The following is a 21,973-nucleotide window of genomic DNA, read 5'->3' as shown; positions in this document are numbered from 1 at the left end:
TTTGCTTTTCAGTGAGATCTCTTCTCAGGCCAGGGCACTCTTTATGAAAAGCAAAGAGAATTGTGAATGTATGTGAAAGTCATATCGTGAGTTCTTGCTGCCTTTTATATTTATGTGAGTTAGGTAAGGGGGAGAAGATTGGACACATCTTATGCTCAAGGGCATTTACTGTATTCTAATCTTATGTCACAGGACTATTCATAACACACCTCCTGATGGACCTCTGGAGTTTCTCCAAATTCCCATCTGTGTTGATAAATCAGATATGAATCCAGACAGGGCCACACCAGTATGGTGTGATTTACATGAGATATGTTGGTTGGGCAGCTGTAGGAAAGCGGTGCTTGTAGAAGTTCTTGGGCCAGGCCAACTCTCTGGGTAAATTAAAAACCAGCATAACAGTGCTTCTAGTTATTTTGCCTGAAATTCTTCTTTTCTGAGCTTAGAATCAGGCTATTTGATTATAATAGCAAATCCCGTCTTTTTTTTTTTTTTCCCATTGAACTCGGCAGCAGAATTTTATACTTTTTCAAAAGGAAAAATATTAGCAATTTAAAAAGCAGCTCTTGTGAAATTAATTTTCATTTCATTTATGGTACTCTGCTCCTCACAGGATGTTTCATGATGACGAGCTGGAGGAGTCAGAGAAGTTCTATGTTGGTCAGCCTCGAGTCTTGCTTCTTATTTATGCCCTGTACAATACGCTGGTGGCCCGGTCAGAAATGGTGTGCTATTTTGTGATCATCCTTAACCACATGATCTCTGCCTCCATGATAACCCTGGTGCTTCCCATCCTTATATTCCTTTGGGCCATGCTGTCGGTTCCTCGGCCAAGCAAACGTTTCTGGATGACAGCCATTGTCTACACTGAGGTATGCCACTGTTTTTGCAACCCCGTGTCTAATACAGAAAAGTTAAGTTGTAAGCTTTGCATGGTCTCTTTTCTGTTTTTGATCCCTAGGATCATATTAATTCATATTAATGTAAATATTTGCTGAAGTCCTCAGCAATTTCTGTGGTATGAAAAGGTCTTGTCTGTGTTTTTCTTCATTGCAATGAGCAATATCCTTCCTGGCATGTAAAGCAGTTATGACAAGAACAGGCCATTTGCAAACAGCTACTATATAACTGGCAATGAAGAGACAGTATACACTGCTTGTGCTATCTCAGGTACCACTGAGCATCATCTGTTGGTAAATGTTGATTGACTTTATTACTGAGGAAATGTGAACTGGTTTTCCTCTGTAGCAATGAATATGCTTGTTCATCTTCTCATAAAACTGACAAAGTAGTCCTATTTCTCCCCCCTTAATGTCACGAGGCTATTATATCTGCCATGCTTATGAAACACCCCAAGTGTGTTGTGTTTCTGAACAGGTGGCCATTGTCATCAAGTACTTCTTCCAGTTTGGTTTCTTTCCTTGGAATAAATATGTGGATTACACAAAAGATAAACCTTACCATCCACCCAATATTATTGGTATTGAGAAGAAAGAGGGTTACGTGCACTATGATCTTGTTCAGCTCCTTGCTTTATTCTTCCACAGATCCATTCTAAAGGTAATCTGAGTTCAAGTAGTTTCTTATTTTATATTTAATTTTTAAGGTTGTTTTTTTTTAGTGACTCGTGATATAGGAAAGTCACTCATTTGGATATTAGGAAAAACTTCTTCACAGAAAGGGTTGTCAAGCATTGGAACAGGCTGCCCAGGGAAGTGGTTGAGTCCCCATCCCTAGAAGTATATAAGACATGTAGATGTTGTGGTTAGGGACATGGTTTAGTGGTGGACTTGGCAGTGTTAGGCTTATGGTTGGACTTGATGATCTTAAAGGTCTTTTCCATCCTAAGTGATTCTATGAGTCTGTGATATCCCAACACAATGGATTTGTCTTTCCCCTTGTGAGCACATGACTGAGCTTAGCAATGCCTGAGATAAATACTGTGACAGAAATACAAGGTTGAAATGCTCTCTTCTTTTTCCACTAGTGCCATGGATTATGGGATGAAGATGAGAAAGGGGACAGCTCCAGTAATAAAGAGGATACTGATGATGAGCTCTCTCTGACAGGAGGCAGGAGAGACTCTTCTGCCTCTTTGAAATCTGTCAATCTTGCGGCATCGGTGGAGTCCATCCATGTCCACTTCCCCGAGCAGCAGACTGCCATCAGGAGGAAGAGCTCTAGCAGCATATCACAGCTTTCGCACAGGTCCAGTTTCTCCTCACACAGATCTAAGAGAGGTAAATGTCATGGCATTTCTGGGACTTGAAGAGCAAACATTCATTTCCCATAGGATCATCCTGCTGAAACCTTGTGCCAGTTGCTGTGGATATCCCAGAGGCTACTGAATGCTGCTGCTTCCCAGTGAGGAAATAGGATATGAACCAAAGTATCTTCATGTTTGAAAACACTCCAAGCCTTCTTAAAGTTCAAATGGAGAGCCATACTTCGTGATTCACTATGTTTTTAAAATTACATTATCCAAAAGCTGGGAAAGGAATGCTCAGTGTGGCCCAGATCCAGAATTTCTGGTTCAGCGTAATCTCCAGCTAGAGGCAATGCAAAGCATATGTATTTTTCATATCTACATTTGATGATATTTGAAGTGAGGAAAAGTTTTGATTAGGTATATTGAAGCAGATTACCTGTCCCATCTTGTAAAAAGGATGGGCTTACTCTAGCCTGAACGTATGTATTACCAATTGAGATGATTGAGTCAGATCAATCAAATACTTGCCTTTATCGCTAGTCTTCTGTTTTTATAGTTATTAATCAGGTTTTGATCTGCCAGTGATTAAACCTTTACTGGATGCTCTCAAGATTTTATCATATTAGAAAAAAACATAAGAATTAATTTCAAAGCTTCTTTCAAATGTGGGAGTCATATACGGGATGGAAGTCTCGAGATATGTTACTTTTCAGTTTTTGTATTTAAACTTTGATTTTGAATTAACTTCTCTTTGCTTCCCTTTTTTTTTTCAGGAAGTACCAGTACACGAAACAGCAGTCAGAAAGGAAGCAGTGTGTTAAGCATCAAGCAAAAATCTAGAAAAGAGCTTCTTATGGAAAAGTTTCGAGAACAAATGATCAAAGCTAAGGCCTTTACAATTAAAAAGTGAGCAATGTGAGGAGTTATGTGGGTTTGGGGGGAGGTTCCAAACAGTAAAGCAGTAAAACAGCATTTTAAAGACAGCAGGTTACTACTTCTGTTAATTCAAGGGGATGAATGGGTACATTTACACTTCATTGTATGTGAGTGCTTTAACGCTAAGTGCCACCAGCTGAACATCAGACAAATCAGCAGTTGTTCAAATAGCATCTGCCTGATAAAAAAGCTAAATATCGCGTGTGAACTTGGTTGGCTGTGTATATTTCTACTGAACAAATGCTAATACAGTGCTTTAGAAGCAATCAGAACAAGGGCGTGGTCTCTGTGAAGCCCTGTGAAGGCTGTCAGAGTACATCTTAGATATCTTTAGAAACATTAATGATATGACACCCAGCCATTCTTTTCTTCAGTGCAAGTTACGGTGTTGTTAAATCACATTGTGGTCTATGTTATTCTAGGACTCTCCAGGTGTATGTGCCCATCAGACAGTTTTTCTACAATCTTATTCATCCAGACTACAGTGCGGTGACTGATGTGTATGTGCTGATGTTCCTCGCAGATACAGTGGACTTCATCATCATTGTGTTTGGATTTTGGGCTTTTGGGGTACGTCACAGAGGCATCTATCTGTCAGTCCTCAGTAGGATTTACATGCTGTAGATGCTAAGTATCATGTGAGTGTCCTCGTTCCTTGACCACTCTGTTATATTTTCCTTTTCAGAAACACTCTGCAGCAGCAGATATCACCTCTTCATTATCAGAGGACCAGGTCCCGGAGGCATTTTTGGTGATGGTGCTCATTCAGTTTGGTACCATGGTGGTAGATAGAGCACTGTACCTCAAAAAGACTGTCATGGGAAAGGTCATCTTCCAGGTCATCCTTGTTTTTGGAATACATTTCTGGATGTTCTTTATCTTGCCTGGAGTGACAGAAAGGTATAACCGTTATAATCAGACAATACGGGTTGAATACTGATGCTCTACCAAGTTGTTTGTATTTAAATTTGAAATGGTTATAGCTAAGCTTCGGAATCATGAAGAGGTTTCTTCTTGGTCTCATTTCTCTAAGCAGAATGTTGGAGTGCATTTCCACAGCAATAACTGTGGCCAACATAAGCATGAGGAAGAATTAATTATATAAGTATGTACAGAAATATAGGCCAAAATGCAAGCAGGTGAAAGAGAACTTGCCTGTAAGTGAGTGATGAGAGCCCTCACCTGAGACAATTGTTGGCTTCTGATTCCGTTCCCTACTCCCAAGACTGTTGCACGCTGGTTTAGAAGAATGAGTAGAGAATGTTTCTTTCAGGGTACCTTATAATTTAGCACTTACCTGGAATATGTGAACTGTGGATTTAAATCTCCTTAGACTGAGGAATGTCTAAAGCCTGTGTCTTTTCTGAAGACCAAAAGGTCTCCTCCCCTGCTCCTGCCACGTGGCTCTGAAGGCCATGTGGAGGTGATCACCTGCTGCGTGAAATCTTGTATCACATGCCTGGCAAGGTTCACACCCAAATCTAACATTTCTCATTGCATGGCTCAAGGCAGTTATCACCTCAGTCTGCACTGCAGAGGTGTTAAGGTTCCATCTCTAGTGCTTGGCTAACTGCCCTCTTACTTCAGACTTTATATTGCCTTGAAGTATTTACCTGAGTCCGTTGACTATACAGGGAAATTGAGTATGTCACCTGGGCACATCACACTTCATTAACAGTCAAGTTATTTTACTGGGAAAAAACAAAATAAGTGCATAGTGTAAAGACAGACTGAAAGGTCTTATTTCCTCTCAAAAACAAATGTTTTATTTTTCCTCAGTGCAGCAGTAATTGTGCCCCAACTTGAAAAAAAAATGCATTTTTCAAGTGGATCTCCTATCTGCTGCGCATTGAGAATTGATATGAAACTTTTGGCTTGATTTGGTCACTTGAAAGGCAATAAAATCGTTTTCACTTTTTCTGTGCTTTTATGAAATTTATATCAAGTTGTTAATCCCAAATCTGCATCTGAAACCTCCTGTATTCCTTCTAAGTCAGGCTTATTCTTAGAAGCTCCTGCAAATTTCTTAATGAAAATATTTTGCAGGATGTAATTGAGAATACTGGATCATGTCATGATGAGGGTGGTGAAACACTGGAACAGGTTGCCCAGAGAGGTGGTAGATGCCCCATCCTTGGAAACATTCAAGGCCAGGCTGGATGGGGCACTGAGCAACCTGATCTAGTTGAAGATGTCCCTGCCAATTGCAGGGGGGTTGGATTAGATGACCTTTAAAGGTCCCTTCCATCCCAAAGCTTTCTATGATTCTATGTCTGGCTCACAAATCCTGTCCATCATGAGGCATCTCCTGCAGTTCCCCCATGCTATTGAACTGCAGTCAGGACTGGCACATGTTCACCAAGATGGTCAGGGGGGTGGAGCACGGGACATGTGAGGAGAGGTTGAGGGAACAGGGTTAGTTCAGTCTGGAGAAAAGGAAGTGAAGAGCTGTCTTCAGCTACCTATTAAGAGGGCATTGAGAAGGAGCTAAGCTGTTTTCAGATAGGACAAGAGGCCACAAGTTGGAAAAAAGGGAAATTCCAGATAGATATGATGAAAAATCTTTTCACCATGCCAGTAGTCGAACACTGGAGCAGGTTGCCTAGGCAGGTTGTGGGATCTTCATCTTCAGAGATATTCAAAACTCAACTGGGCAGGTCCCCGAACAATTTGGTGTAATTAGACCCGGTTCAAGCAAGGGAGGGTGAAAAAGATGATCTTCAGAGGTCACTCTAACTTAAATTCCTGTATGAGTTCATGACCTTGGAGGTGCCCCTGTGAACACAAATACCCATTAAAGCTGCCTAGATTCAGTCCAGATGTCAGCCCTCTGAAAAGCCAAGAGAAGCAGCGTCTACCCAGACCTCACAGAGGAATGTGCCATCGTCGGGGCTGAGGGCAGACTGGCCTGTGTTGGGCAGCAAGGCACCTCTAGCATCTGGAGGGAGAGGGCACTGCCCCAGAGCCCTCACTCTTCGGGAAGCCTATTCCCAGTCTCTCCCCTGTGACCCTGAGGTGACTACAGATGCTGTTTATAGACTTTCTCATCCAGCATCTTTCAAATACTGTTTTAACCCTGCAGTGGGGTCAGAAACCAAGGGCTTTTCACAGGATCTCAGGAAAGGGAAACTGCCAGGAGCACAAAACATTTCAAGCTAATTTGGTCATACGCAGATACAAAGCTCATAATTTTCCTTTATCTCTCTTTTCCATTACAGGAAATTTAGCCAGAACACAGTTGCCCAGCTCTGGTATTTTGTGAAATGTGTTTATTTTGGCTTATCAGCATATCAGATACGCTGCGGATATCCAACTCGTGTTCTTGGCAACTTCCTCACAAAAAGTTATAACTATGTCAACCTGTTCTTATTTCAAGGGTAAGTCTAGACCTACTGCCCTCCTCCTTTCTTTTGTGAAATAAGGATCTGTTATCATGAGATGCTGGGGTTATTCATGACTTCTCTTCACAGGCTGCTGGAAATGAGACAGTAAATTTTGCACAGCACGTTGTGGACTACAAGGCATATGTCCCTTGTAGTCCACAAAAAAATCAATTTCAGGAATGTAAATTTCAGAAAAATCAGTCTCCCACTCTGAATCCAGAAGCCTGACATACCAGTCAGCCATTCAGGCCCCTATGGAAGAGACATTTTTAACACTTCTAAGAAATCACTTCTGTGAACAGAGATAGGGGCTACACATTGTGCTAGAAAACAGGTAATGTTATTTTCTCTGCAGTCCTAAAAAGCAGTAAGACATCAAATCCCACAGAGATCTTTGGAGCAGGTCGACAGGCTCTACCTTAGCAGGTGAGAAGAATAAAGTGAAAGACAATACACCGGAGAAATAAGAGCTATGTATCAAAAATGTTTCCTTTGTGTATCTTTTGAGAAGTGCTGCACATCTGAAACTCTTCAGGAGTTAGGAGTGTTAGTGCAAGTAACAGGCACAGCGTCACCTCAGAGTGACATGTGGTGTTAAGGAGGCATACTCCACCCTCCACTTATGCTGTTACCATGGTGTTGCGATTAAGCCAGTTCAAAGCATATACGTATTTCACAGAAAAGCTGGAATAATTTCAGCCTTTTCCCAATATTTTCATTATGGGCTTGTAGCATTCCAGTAGGAAAAGTTACAGAAGAAAGCTTTCTTCACATGAAACAGTCTTTGTGACCTGGCCAAGCAGAAAAGTGTGGGACTAGTAAAGGGAATGATGCACTTGGAACAGCTGCTATATGCATGTTGGTTTCCTGTTAGCCCACCTTCTTCTGCTGCTTAATCCTGAGTCATAACGCCCAATTCTATATGCAGCTGAGGACCGCCCACCTACTGCAAAAAAGCTGTGCACCACTTGGTGTAAGGAGGTATAAAGCAAATTCCCACCATCCTGTGGAAAGGATGTTCCTCTGCTCCTCTCCCAAGTCAGAGGACTTTGGGGATACAAGAAAGTCTCTCTTGTACCATTCCATCAGTGGTTCAATAGGAATTGCTGGGCATAATGATGCAAAAGCGTGTTTATGGCATGACAAGGAGATCTAGAGGAACGTGAGCCGTGGCAGAAGATACCACCCCCAAAACATCAGTACTAGCTGTGCAATCTCAGTATATGATTGCATTTGTGTTTGCAAAATCTCCCATTAAACTGTCTTTTAACATTGGTTTAATTCTCCCTCTTGTCATATATATACTTACTGTTCTCATTTACTGTGATCCCCCCAATTCCTGACAAGTTATCTGCTGTGGTCTCCCTTCAGGTTCCGCCTGGTTCCATTTTTGACTGAGCTGAGAGCAGTAATGGACTGGGTTTGGACTGATACCACTCTCAGTCTTTCCAGCTGGATCTGTGTTGAAGATATCTATGCTCATATATTCATCCTGAAGTGTTGGCGAGAGTCAGAAAAAGTAAGGAAGCCCCATATGAGTGATCCAGGCCTCCTCTCCTCCATGCAGAAATGAAGAGAAATAATCATGAGTCCCTAAATAATTGGGAAATCCACCATAAAGACAGTTTGTTAGAAGATATACCTGGTGTTTGTGTTCAGAAATATTCAGACTATTGGGTACTTTATGTTAGTTGGCACTCACTGCAAGTGAAATTTAAAATGGCTTCTCTTTTGTGCCTAGCTGATTTTTCCACCATTAATGTGAACTCCACAAGCATGTGCCTGCCAGCTTAATTGCATGCCTGAGTTTCAAGGCCAGGGTTGAAAGTCCTGGTATTCACACAGGCTTACTTTGTCCATAACAGCTAAATGAGTAACCTGCAGTAGCAAGGAAACCATAGCTGAAGAGAAAGGTCAGTAGAAGGAAGAGCTCGTGCCTCCGTGGTGTAGGTCCCAGGGACACCTGGTTCATGTAACCGCAGAGGGAACTCAGCTGGCTCCTTTATCTCGGGAGAGTCCCTGCACATCCAGAACTGAACTGCAGGCCAGATAAACCCACCATTTGTCTGACTGAAATTTCAGCCTCTTTAAATCATTTAAGCTTCAGTTCAAATTAAACTTGCAAATTCTGGATTCCTTATAACCGCTATAAAGATTGCAACCATATGCTTGCTGATTTTGCCAATTTGAAAAAGAAATTAAGCATTCTTTCAAGAGTGACCCAACCAGTCAGAAATTGTACATCTGCAATGAAACGCCTGTATTTTTAAGTGTTAGTGACGTATTTCTACTTTTATTATAATCCTGTGTCTTAATGGCAATTACTTTCCACGTATGTCACTTAGATTAACTCAGAGCTGAAGTGCACGCAAATCTTGTATATAGGCTTTTTCTGTATGACTTCCATTTCTGTCATGAATGGAGTGTCATCAGAGGCTTCAGGAGTCAGACAAATAATTATCCAGTTCTACTGTGGCTGTCCCATCTCATTGCATTTTTTTATGCTGCAACAGGATCACTCTGCATTATATGCAGCATAGATCTGACATGGGAAGATTTCCACGTCTAAGCTAGCATGTGTGTGCTAATGCCATGTAGCAAAACAACTACCCATGACTTTATGAGTGTTGTTCAAGGTACTTTAATTCTCTCTGTCTCTCTTGTCTCTCTCACATCGAGTGCTATGCCTAAGTACTTTGACTGCTAGAGGCTCTCTGAGCTGTTCTGTAACATCATTAAAGGTGCCCGAACTAATCTTATACAGACAAGTAATATACCCCTGGTGATCTTGATATGATATTTTAATGAAAACAGTATTCTGTAGTGCAAGACAAATGACTGCTTTGAAAAGTAACTAATTTGTTTTAAATATAGCATTGTATTACAAATTTAATATTCTCCTAGGGCTTTATGGATTCATGTTGTAAAGCAAGAACAATTTCCTGAAATCCAGTTTCCTGGCATGTGTTTAAGGTGGAGTGCAATACAATGCATCTTTATTTTGCACATGCAGTATGCAGTGCATGAAAGACAGGATCCCAAAACACTATGCGGAGTTAAATCCTATAAGAGAATACACCAAAATAAATTACAGTGATGGTAAGGCATTTTACAGGATGGTGAAGCTATTAAAGTATCCAGTCATGAGGCCAATAACAGAGGGCAGGAATTATGGACAAGACAGAACAGACATGCCATGCGATCTGCTTTGAAAAGAGAAGGATAAAAGTAGTCACTTTTGGTCTTAGAAGCTAAGAAAGGGAAGGGTGTTACATCAGCAGTGTCAAGACTTTAGGAACAGCAACAAAACTGTTTATTTAAATACAGTTGGTGTGGGGTTCACTAGAAACAGATTGGATCAAGCTTGTGAACAACTGTTAGAAATACTGTATGTGAGGTGTGAAATGAATGTGGAGGTAGTGCAATATCAGACAGTCCCACTGATTGTGCATGTCAGTTGCTGGCAAACTTTTTTTTTTCTCCCTGAAATACAGTTTGCAGCATTTCAAGCTCTATGAGAGGAATTCTGCTTTAAGGAGCTTTGAGATAAAACTTTTTGGAAGGACAAATACAAGAAAATGGGACACTCCCAGTAACAGTTTTTTGAACAAATTGTTGTATCACGGTTGCTGCTATTATTTTATGTTTGGTTCCTGTGAGTTCATGCTTGCGCTCATTCAGACAAAAAATTCAAATTACCCTACCCAATTTTTCCCTTCTTTACGGTTGTGAAGAATCAAAACCACAGAGTTTTACAATATTTTTCACACCAGACACACACTTGACATTGGCAGTTTTCTCTGTTGTCACCAGAAATCCAGGGTCTGTGCAGGTTTGGCTAAAAAAATCTCAAAATAACTGGCCTGACAATGGGTAGCAAATTGCCACAGAAGATGGGAAGCCTTAAGATCACTATATATTCCCCCATCAAATCATACCAAGTGTACCTCTGATAGAAGAGACATTACCATGTTGCTGTTTGCTTTTGCAGAGATATCCCCAACCAAGAGGCCAGAAGAAAAAGAAAGTTGTGAAGTATGGAATGGGTGGCATGATTATCGTCTTGCTGATTTGTATTGTCTGGTTCCCACTGCTCTTCATGTCTTTAATCAAATCTGTTGCAGGCATCACCAACAAGCCTCTAGATGTATCAATCACAATAACTCTAGGAGGTTATCAGGTAAAAAAGAAGAAAGGCTAAAAGCAAGCTCTGTTTTTGCACTGTATTTCCTTGTGCTATTTCTTATTCCTTTCATTGAATTGAACTCTCCTGCCTTATGCAAGAGATCAAGCAAGCTCCCACAAATGATGCCTTTTGGGTTTAAAAACATGTTAGTTTATCACTGATGTAAAATATTATCTTCATTTGCAAGTGAAAACTAGAACCTACTGGCAGTGGAATCTGAATAAATTATCCTGCATCAGGTACACTCAGATAACTGCCTACAGGACCACATGGTAAATATAAGATAATTGGCGGTAGCTTGCTTCTCAGTGGAATAAGATGATAACCTTCTCCTGTTGAATTGAGTGCCATAGTTGTCTTGGACTGTGATGCGCAGGATGCTGTACTGTGTATGTAGCAGCTGATATGAAGTAAATGTGACAAGTGTGTGTTCTTTTGTTTCCCAGCCTATTTTTACAATGAGTGCTCAACAGAGTCAGCTCAAGGATTTGAATCAGACTGGTTTCAGTGCGTTTCTTGGAAGCTATAGGGGTAACACTGTAAGTGAAATGTAGAATACCTCGTTACTTAAAAATGTGTGCAAGTTGCCATGGAGGCCTTTTGTGAGTTTTGTTTGTGTAGTTACAAGTGGTCAGCAGTGCTGCCATCATTTGGAAGATGTTTCCATAAAGAGAGTTTGCATGAGTAAAGGTTCAGACAGATCATTTGTCAGGACACAGCTGGGTTATGGTGAGATAAGTTATTAATTATTAATTGGTTATTAATCGAGACATCTTTGCACAAAATTATGGAAGAAAGAAACCCTAGCTCTCCTGTCACCTGAATAAAAACCTCCCCTCTAAATGACACAAATCTTCAGGAGACATGATGCTGTTGGTGTACTGCCAAAACATACGTGCTGTGGGGACACAACAGTGTTGGCGCTTTTAAGCCCCATGCTCCTTCCTGTAGCACACACAGCTTTCACCTCCCAGTGAGGAGATGTGGTGCTGTCAGAAGAAGGTGTGTATGGCCTAGAAAAGTTTTGACATTAAAATGTCAAAACATAAACATTTAAACGTAATCTCACTATTTCATGGTGCAACGTGCACAAAGTTATCACAAGTTTCTACAGGAAAAAGACTGTGCGTGCTTCTAGCCCATTCAAGAATTAACATTTTTTGCTATTAGATCCTACCAAATAGCCCCTGTATTATAGCAGTAATACTGTAATCTTAATCCACTTTGGAAGTTACCAGTTTCAAGTTGCCTTATCCTTTGCAGACATCTTTCTATGCAGAAAGATGCTTAAGAAAGGCAGAGTAAAATTTTAACTGAAGTTTAAATAGACACCACAGAGTTTACCTGATGAACTTTCAGACTCACTTTGGCCTACGTGGCCACCATTCTTGAAACAGCAGGGCCATTTTTGTTTTGCCATCTTAGCTCGGCTATACTTTGTTTATTCCCCTTCCCATCTAAAGCCCCAGTTGGTACCTGAGGAAAACCACCTGTGCAAACCACTGCACTTACAATTAATCAAACATTTACAATTCTGCCTGATGGGGAAATGTGGCTCTGTGTCTTGTGAATATCACCACACTGAAATTTTCTTTTCCTCTCCTGCACCTACAGGCTGCTTTGCAGTTTCTAGAGGGCTATGGAAGAGAAGATATAACTCTAGCAGATCTAGAGGGAAATTCAAACTCTTTATGGACCATCAGCCCTCCCAGTAGAGAGAAAATGATACAGGGACTGCTGGATTTTTCAGCTGAGTTCACTGTAGTTCTTTCATGGAGCATTCAAAGGTAATTAACATGGCTCTTACGAGGTTGATGGATCATTTGCCAAGCGTTCTCTCGGCAGAACAGTTCCACGCTGCATTTTTGGTTTAGTTTTTCAGCAAATTCTATTGTGGTGCAAAGCAAAAAAACCTGAAAGCAGGAGGGAGAGAGACAGAGAGAAGTGACCTTTGTTACCCAGGAAAACATTTGTTGCCTGCAGTGCTCAAAAAATAAAAAGAGAAGTAGAGCCACTTCCAAGTATATTATTTAAAAAGGCAGGGTGGAGTTTTCAGTGAGAGTTTGGAGCTTTCAACGGGACTTGAGGGGAAAGAGGGAAAAGTAAGAAAATTTTAGCTAGTTTCAGATGGAGATGTTCAGATAAACTGCCCCAAACAACAACCTTGTTAGCATTTATGGGAACTGAATACTTAGACCTAGTTAAGGCAGAAAAACTATGAGGAAATACAGAGGTGCTTGGTCCTCTTATTAAGGGAGTCTGGAACTGACACAAACTATTTTTTAAATACATATATACTCAGAGACTTTGTTGTGCAAATAGCATAATAATGGCACAGATCCATTTTGTCGAGACCTTTGCCTCTTTACTTGTGGTTCCTTTGGCCTCAGTGAACTATTACTTTACAATGAAGTTTTTGCAAGAGGCAGCCTAGAATATAAAGTAGATCCATGCAGGCTAGAGCACACCCAGTCACCGAGGTGGTTTGTTGGCTACTGTCTGCCAGCTGGGATTCCTGTAGACCGCTGGATTAAATTGGAGTTAAGTCATCACTCCATGGAAATTAAGTACCTCTGCAGCCCCAGTATCTACCTGTTTTGTTGGAAGTAGACACTGGATTGTTACAGCAATTCTCAGCAAAAGGCTGCACAAGAAGCAGGTCAGCTGAATCACTGTGGGAGCTCTGAACATGCTAGGTCAGTCCTTCCACAGTCAAAAATAGGCTTGTAAAGAATCTGCACCCTTAATTCAACTTTATTTGACCCCCCCTTATTTTCCTGGAAGCATACAGTATTAGCTAGTGAATTACATCACTCCATCATTTCTGAACCTTCTATTAATTTTTAATGCTGCTATTCAGTTTGCCCATGTGCTTGCATAACTACAAACATTCATACACTAGTTGAAAGAGACCTTTTTCACCCTCAAATTATATCCTGTGGATTACACTGTGACCGTGAATGACTGAAAGTGGTAAAGACTTACCACAGTGACCTTCCACTTTTTCTCCATAAAGGGAAGCTGCTGTCTTTCATCTAGGCCAGGAAACCACAAGCAGCTGTAAGATGAGCCTTTTGTGTCACTCAGGCAGCATACACGCTTTCTGCCTTTGCACATCATCTGCCAGGGATGTTTCTCTGCAGCCCCCAGCAGCCCAGGAGCTGCCTCACCCAGCTGCTGCATCCCGGCCGCAGGGCATGGCACAAGGCGTTGCGTGAAAGCTGATCCTGCCCCAGCTGTGTCCTGCAGCTGGCGTGAAGACTGAAGGGAGGCATGGGGGTCCTATCAGCCTGTTAGCTACACATTTCTGCTGGGCTGAGGTGGGGTTTTGGGAAGCTGTAGCTGACTGCAGCATCCCTAGCTGCCCTGGCACAGAACGTGTAGTAACGCAGACAGTCCTGTTGCCTAAAGTCAGAGGAGGCATGCTCCCTTTCCCATTCTGTTTTGACTGATGTAATGAGCAAAATTATATTAATCTGTCATCATTGTCCTGTAATACATACAAAGGCATAGTCAGTTAGAAAAATACACCTTTAAGGCTGCTACATATCCTCTGTGGGAGGACACACCATCTCAGGTACAGGTAGCATAATGCTTGCTTTAGCAAAGACTGAGATAGCTAGAGCCAGTGCAGTTAGACTAGTTAGACAGCTAGCATTCAGCAAACAAGTGTTGAGATTATGCTCTCATTGTAGGTTGACAATGTGTCTTCCCTTTTCCTTACAACAGAAATCTCACCCTTGGTGCCAAAGCCGAAATAGCATCAGATAAACTTACCTTTGTCCTACCAGAGAAGACCAGAAGAGATATTGCTACAATGATGTCTGGACAGAAACTGGAAAAGGTGTAAGTTATTATCTTTGCCTATTTACATGCAAACCTTCCCTTTTTAAACCTAATTTCCTAAAGAGGTCAGGCTTGTGCAACTCTATCATTTGTGCAACTCATCATTTGTCTACCCATCTGTCCCCCTCTAATAACTTTGGAGCCTTGTTCACAGAGGCCAACAGCATTGAAGTCACATAATAGTAACATTAAAGGTAAAAGCTTACTTCCTATTCTAAATGTAGGCTGAGAAGACCATGAACACTGGAACACCACCAACAAGCATGGTGAAGCTATTAATTACTTTGATTTATTGGATAAGCACAAGTTCATTACAGTATATTCACAGTTAAACTCTCCTTTGAATTAATTCAGTTCAACTTGATCTGAGGATGTTGTATTGATGACTTTTTTTTTCTAAATAACCATCCAGACTGCATTTCTCATTGTTATTCTTGAATAGTATTAGATTGGCAAGGAAGTGTTAAATCACTGTGGTCAAAGGGTAACATCTGCAGTCATTTCTGACATCAGATCTTTTCCTGTAATGGAAATTCGCAAGGCAGAAAGAGCATGCTCTTCATACGAATATCAAACATTATTCTATGGATATAGCCTTATAGCATTAACAGCAGTGGTGCCTCCTGTCAGATTTGAAAGGAGTCTGGCTCTTCCTCTTCCGCCTGCTCACTGGCGATTACTTTACAGCAGTAGTCTCTAAATACTGCTAAGCCAACACGTCATCCTTGAAGGCCACCTGATCTGATTTGTGGCCACAAGAGTTGAAAAGTTAAAGCTGAGGCCAACTGGGACAGTGAAAACCCTGAGAGGTTCATATCTGTTAGTAGGTGGAAATGAGATTTGTCTTTTCTGTGCACAGCTATTTTTCTGCACCCATGCATGCTCATACATCCAGACTGCTGTTGCACATCTGATCACTGCATTTAAAAAATATTTTACGCCTCTTTTACTTTTCTGCTGTGTGAGGATACGGAAGTATTGCCTAAGGTCATGTAGTGCCAAGTAGGGTAGATTTTGCTCTTTTGTGGGAAGAGGTAATTCATTTGTAATTCACTCTTTGTAGGAGGCAAGCAGTAACATAGAAGATATACCTGCATTTGCCTATGTTGCAATAATATTGTTGATTTAAGCTTCTTTTACTTTGTCATAAAGGAAAAATGGTGGTCGCAGCTAGTAGCTGTTCAACTACTTCAGCAGGGAGCTTTCTGCCACCACCTCTGCTGGGACACCTCAGCTGCTGAGCTCTTACCTATCTTTTGGGCCTGCTGGAGTGATCAGGAGGGATTTTAAACTGGTCACCTGTGTTCTTCCTCAGCCTGGTGTATGCAATGTAGCAAAGTGTCACAGGACTTCCCTGAGAGCTCCCCTTCCCTAGAATTTTTCAGTCATTTGAGGAAAAAGTTAGGACAGTATCTCTGCTTTTAATAAAATGTCTCTCTCTCTGGATGCTGGTAATTTATTCCCACTTAAGGTGATTTGATTTTGAGTCCAATGGAAGAACTTTTACAAACATCTTTCTTTTTAAGTGTGAAATCCTCCTACAAACTGTGAAAATATTTCCCAATGAAAGATTCTGGCAAAAATTCTCACTCTTTCCAGGTGTTATTATCGAAACATCTTGCAATTCTGAAGTAATAACTGTTTTCACCACATTTTTTTCTAGCTACGTATTTTTCTAGCTTGTTTACTACTGGTGATGTCTTGCCTTTCTTTGTGCTGCTTATATAGCTGACTATAAAAGCATCTTTGTTAAAAAGAGGAACAAAATATAAAGTCTACATTCCTTGCAAACACACGTGCCCCAGGTGTGTGGGATTCATAGCGTGTGAATGGCGACATTATGGATGGAGCTCCCTGCTGAAGTACTGACAGAACATAGTTAATAAATCCAGCTAACTTTCAGATGTGACATCTGAACACTATAAAATCATAGCTTAAGCCAAGAATTACTGGGAACTGTGTATAGCCCTGTTAGGTATTTCTAAATTATTTTAGAGGTATAAAAATATGAAATATTTGCTTTCTCATTTTTTCCAGAACATTAGAGACAGTGTACCCATACTACATCAAGGCTCCTAGTGATTCTCTGGCAAAACCCATAAAGCAGCTATTGACAGGTATGTGTCCAGACCATGGAAAACAGAGTATGGTTGAAAGAAGTGCAGCACAGCACTCACACTTGCACATTCACTGAGCTGTTACTGGGCACCTCAGGCTGAAATGCACTTACAATGGTCTCTACCTGGTGCCTGCAAGCTTGGGGAGAGATTAGGTAAGACAGTATAAGGCAGAAAATGCATCTGGATATATTTTAGCTTTGTATTTAACAGTAAGGACTCTAAGGATGAAGTCCGGCTCCTTTCCTTCAAGTCTGCTTTCAGAAACTGCTTTCCCTTGTTTTCTGAGCAAGTGATGACAAGTTTCACTTCTCCACATCTCCCTGCTGCCTTACCACAAACAGTCAGTAGCGCTGCATGTCTGCAGCTGTAGCTCCTCAGCTTAAATAAGGACACTGAATGATTTTTTTTTTTTTAGCTATTCCTTCCTTATTTGCTAAAAAGAATCTAGTTTAGACAAATTATGGAATTTCAGAGTGCTATTACCCAATCAGAATGCATACAGGTATTCACAGACATACAGAATACATGCACACATGTGCACATACGCACATGTGAAAAACCTGTTGGGTTGGAACAAGTCTTTATCTAAGAACACTTTGCTCGACAGAGGTTAAATTTGGCACTCAGGCGTAGTAGTAGTACCATGTAGCACATTACTGTACTGTGAAGTATATTACTGTTCAAGGTTCAGTGAGCATGATTAGATTAATTGGGAAAAATAATTCTTGAGGCTGAACCTAGCTCTATAAGTAGCAATAAGTTACGAGTGCTTCATGGTCGTTAGTCAGGTCCTGTCCTAAAGAACTCTTAATTTGAGATTCTTCAAAAGGGCTTTAATGTATACACTGCTAATGTATGTTCCCCAGAAATCAGGAGGGCCAGAGTTCACCTCCTGTCTCTGTGATCAGTATGCATAATAGCATAGTATGCTTTTCTTGAGAAAGAGAATAGCATCTGTTTTACCGAGACATAAATGATTTACAGTGATAGTTTCACTTTGACATATAGAAGCTGACCACTATCCCTCCAGGTTAGACGTGTTTCTTTAGGCCTGAAATGCAGACATGCTGACTGTCCTTGATACTTTGGCCTGAAAATATTGAAATGATTTGACAGTTGTACAGAAGAAAATGTAGGTGATATGAAACATTTTATTTATTTAATGCACGTTCAGATGAGATTTGCAGAAGGAAAACCACAGAAGTCTAGATGTTATACTTCTGTACAGAAATAATGTAGAATGGGTCTTAGGAGAATTGTAACGAACCTTTATTCCTACATTGCTCAGTCATTTTATCATGCAGATGTTTGAAATATGTGACTCAAAACAGTTTGACTTTTGCAATTCTTGGTATATATATTAACATTTCTTTTTTTCAATAGACTGCAGATGGGAAAACATTACAGTTTCCCTGGTCAAAAATGTGTCTGAGGAGGGAGTTCGTGAGTGGTGGGTTTTGAATCAGATTGGAAAAAGATTCAAAACGTCTGAAGAGAGTCTTGAACTCTTCATATTCAGTGATAAAGTCAGTCCACCAAGCCTTGGATTCTTGGCTGGTTATGGGTAAGGAGGAATCTTTACATAAAATTAAAATAATGTAGATAAGACAGAAGTAGAGGTAACTTTATTTGCTGGTTTGGGGGTTTTCTTTCTTTTTTGTTGTTGTAGTGTTTGAACATTACAACATTTTGAAAACAGGTTTTGTGAGATTTTCAAATTCATGTCTATTAATGTTATCTATAGAAGGCTTCATATTTGTAAGGAATAGTATTACCCTTGATACTTGCTCTCCAGTGGGAAAAAAGGCAGAATCACCCTTTGCACCAATTTCCTATTGAAGTAAAATCATTCAAAAGATGTTAGTTTAGCTACAGGTCAAGTTCTGCCCAAACTCTGCCCAGTTTTGGCGGGCTTCCCAGTCTCGTAGCCAGGACCCTGGGTGTGAAACAGTCATGAAATACATCTCCACAGACAGAGGAAGGCAGCGGACTGCGCCTTCCCGGGAGATATGCCCTTCTGGCATGATTTTGGAGAACTCCTCGTAGGAGGACTATCAGGGGAGGACAGGTAAACGTTAGTCTGTTACCAGTTACACATACTTCAATAAAAAATATTAGATATGAAACCTGACAGATCATTTGCCTTTAGCAGCCAGCAGTTGTCAGATTTCCCATTGTGACTTCCAAGCTGTAGCAGGCAGGACGTGAGACCATCAGCGACTAGGGTTAAACCATTTAAGTCAGCAGCCTCAGCTGTTTATGTTCCTAGATTGCTCTAGTGTTTGAAGAGACCATCCTGCAGCACAGCAGAAACAAGATCCTAATTAGAAATTAATGTTCACTCAGCTGACAGACTACACTTAGCCGTGTAGATGAGCTCCCTCACACTTGGCTGACCCTTTTTCAAGGCATGATTTGAACTCTTTCCTTTCTTTCTTTTCAGCATCATGGGACTATATGCCTCAGTTGTCCTGGTGATAGGGAAGTTCGTCCGTGAATTTTTCAGTGGGATCTCTCACTCCATCATGTTTGAGGAGCTACCCAACGTAGACCGAATCTTGAAGTTGTGTACTGACATTTTCCTAGTGCGAGAGACTGGAGAACTGGAACTAGAAGAAGACCTGTATGCCAAACTAATATTCCTGTATCGCTCACCAGAGACTATGATCAAGTGGACTAGGGAAAAAACTAATTGATCTCTTTGGTGACACACTGCGAATCAAGTTGATTTCATCTGAATTTTAAAGGGAAAAAAAAGCACAATATTCTCTTAAGAGCTAAGCCTTTTATAGTTGGGTAGCAATGATTTTTCACTGAAGGAGTCCTGGAAGCTACGGCCTTAGGAATCCATGCTGCCTTTCAAATTAAGGATCAACAGTGAAGAAGGTTGGATGATTTGTTGTTTTTAATGTGCCACTCCTCTACAATCTGGGGACTGCTTTGTAATTTAATCAACAAAAAGTTTGCATCTTTGTCTGGCTAATTTAATTTTCCAGGCGATCATTACAACTTAAAGAGAAAAGAAAGGAGTAAACCCACAGATGACTCCAGTGTACCTTCTTAACCCTTTCTGGAGCCATACGGATTGGATTGTGCAATATGCTGTTGTACATCACTGACTTTCAAGCTACAGTAATGGGACGCTGACTAGCCTTCAGGACACCCAAGACCCAGGGCCGCAGTGGGAACTGAAGACATTCTAGCCATACCCATTTGTAGAAAAGCAGAGGTTTTGATGTACAAAGGACACTGTGGACAAGCCTCTGTTAGCAAAAAGAAAACAAGTAACAATCTCTTTAAATGCCTTATTTTATTTGTACAGTCACAGAAGACATTTCCACCAAACATCAATGACTTTTCTCAGGAAAAAAAAAAAAAGCAACTGAAACTTGACACTTCGTCAAGGTTAACTAATGGCTAGAATAATTATGGTGAATTATTGGGGTGTTCTGCTGGGCCATTCTCTTCAAAGTTACTGCTTTCCATTAGATGAGAAAAGAAAGTAAATTCAATGACCTAAGGAGCTACTTCATTTCTTATAACCCTTCAAAGACTGAATAGTGTGTGCTTCTCTCTGCTCCCCATGACATGCTTTTTCCCATTTCGATGATTTAAGGCAACCGTTGTTTTGCTGTTAGCTGATATTCTTCTTCCAGTGTTTCAGGTATACGAAAATGTTTACATATTCCAAGTCACATTTTTACATCCAAGACGGGTTTGGTTTTTTTTTTTAGGTTCCCAAATATAGACGTACATACGAGCTTGAAAAATGGCCTTTTTCTTAAATTACTATTATTAGTGACACAAATGGCTCATTAGAGAACATTGTAGCATGAAAATTTACAATTGCAATGTAGGTTTCATTCCATGTTAAAAAAATTATTGAGAAAAAAAATCATTGAGTGGGTAGGGTATGTTAAAAGGGTATACTGTGTAGTTTTGATTCAGTAATGACTTAAAATAAAGCACATGTTGCAAAGTCATTTTAGAAGTATTTTTTCCTCTGCCTTTTTACATGAAATGGGAAAAGTTGGACATTCTTCTAACTCTGTGACAAATAAATCTCTTTCTTGTAGTTAACTGCTATTTATTATATGAATGATTAGTTAATCACCAGAAAGAAACTAATACAACATAATTTGCTGGCACATTTTACTACAGAACTTCATAAAACAGCACAACTAAATGAAGTTGCAACATACTCTGCTGAGTGCTTCCATGACAAATGCTGTCACATCCATTCTATACTGTGAAAACTAACATTTTGAGCACCATGAAGTGCACAAAATAAAAATCGCTTCATCATATTGTAACAATAAAATCATTTGGTGACTGGAACTCACTGGAAGACAACCTGATTTCCTCTGAAGTGTGATGGAAAGGTGGCTGCTCATACAGCAGGCAGCATTCCCCAGTGGAGAGTTTTGCTCCATTTTTTCCATAGGACCTGTGAATTGAAATCAAAATATACAGGGCAGCCCTGACGTAGGATCCAACAGGGATGCTGAGATGTCCTTTGTGCTTAAATGGACCCTCACCTGGGCGTTCAGTGATTTTAAGGAGAGCAACACTGGAAGGAGAAGTGTGAAGGGTGTAATGTGTTCCTAAAGGTACTAGCCAGCAGAACCATGTTGGCCACAGTTGGTCCTGGCTCCCTTCCTGGTTCCTTCTCTTTAACAGGCACTTCCTTTCTGGTGAGAAAAATCTATCTGCAGAATGAGCTGTACAGTTATTTGGGCTTTGCAGAAATGTACTGCTCTTTCTTTCATGGATTGATCAAACTTTGAAAATAAAAGGATTCTTCTGTTGGTTTTTTATTTTTTTTTTTTAAACAACCTATAGTCAAATTGGTGACATGAACTGCATAGCTAACCAGAACAGGTGAAAAGTGTATGGCTGATGACCATCATTTGAGCCCACCCATCCAGATAAAGCCGAACTGGCATCCAGTTTCTAGTGGCATTCTTTAGGGAATCATTATTGGGGCCAGTACCGTCTAATGTCTTTATTAACAACCTGGAGGACAGGACTTGGACAGGTCCAAGTTTGTGGACCACACCAAACCTGGGTCTGGGGAGGTTTGTGATAACGTGTGTCATCTGCCCTCCTGGGGCATGGGGTGGGCAATTGTTGCAGGGCGGGCAGGACTGCCTTTCAAGGCAGACCTCAAGATGCTGGAGAAATCTGCTGTCAGGTACTTCATGAAGTTCAACTAGGACAAATGCAGAGTCCTGCATCTGAGGCAGACTAACCCCATGCAGCAATTCAGACTAGGTAAGTGGGTAGGGAACAG

At 40.7% G+C, this 21,973-nt stretch overlaps 1 protein-coding gene across 1 annotated transcript in view; it reads left to right on the top strand.

Annotated features, from left to right (window-relative positions):
- Nucleotides 1-19,376, top strand: part of PIEZO2 (piezo type mechanosensitive ion channel component 2) — a gene marked incomplete at both ends in the record, with an annotated part of 320,116 nt that extends 300,740 nt beyond the window's left edge. The window contains 15 exons of the mRNA XM_082329045.1: nt 614-872; nt 1,378-1,560; nt 1,988-2,240; nt 2,983-3,115; nt 3,568-3,715; nt 3,831-4,045; nt 6,364-6,522; nt 7,900-8,047; nt 10,520-10,708; nt 11,161-11,253; nt 12,329-12,501; nt 14,444-14,560; nt 16,598-16,677; nt 18,064-18,244; nt 19,124-19,376. Coding sequence (XP_082185171.1) covers nt 614-872; nt 1,378-1,560; nt 1,988-2,240; nt 2,983-3,115; nt 3,568-3,715; nt 3,831-4,045; nt 6,364-6,522; nt 7,900-8,047; nt 10,520-10,708; nt 11,161-11,253; nt 12,329-12,501; nt 14,444-14,560; nt 16,598-16,677; nt 18,064-18,244; nt 19,124-19,376 — 2,584 coding nt within the window. The remainder of the gene's footprint in view (nt 1-613; nt 873-1,377; nt 1,561-1,987; nt 2,241-2,982; nt 3,116-3,567; nt 3,716-3,830; nt 4,046-6,363; nt 6,523-7,899; nt 8,048-10,519; nt 10,709-11,160; nt 11,254-12,328; nt 12,502-14,443; nt 14,561-16,597; nt 16,678-18,063; nt 18,245-19,123) is intronic.
- Between the last annotated feature and the right edge of the window lie 2,597 nt (nt 19,377-21,973).

Source organism: Platalea leucorodia (assembly GCF_965183815.1).
Source record: "Platalea leucorodia genome assembly, chromosome: 1".
NCBI classification, from domain to species: Eukaryota; Metazoa; Chordata; class Aves; order Pelecaniformes; family Threskiornithidae; genus Platalea; species Platalea leucorodia.
The sequence above is the reverse complement of the archived record's forward strand: the minus strand, read 5'-3'. Positions and strand labels throughout refer to the sequence as shown.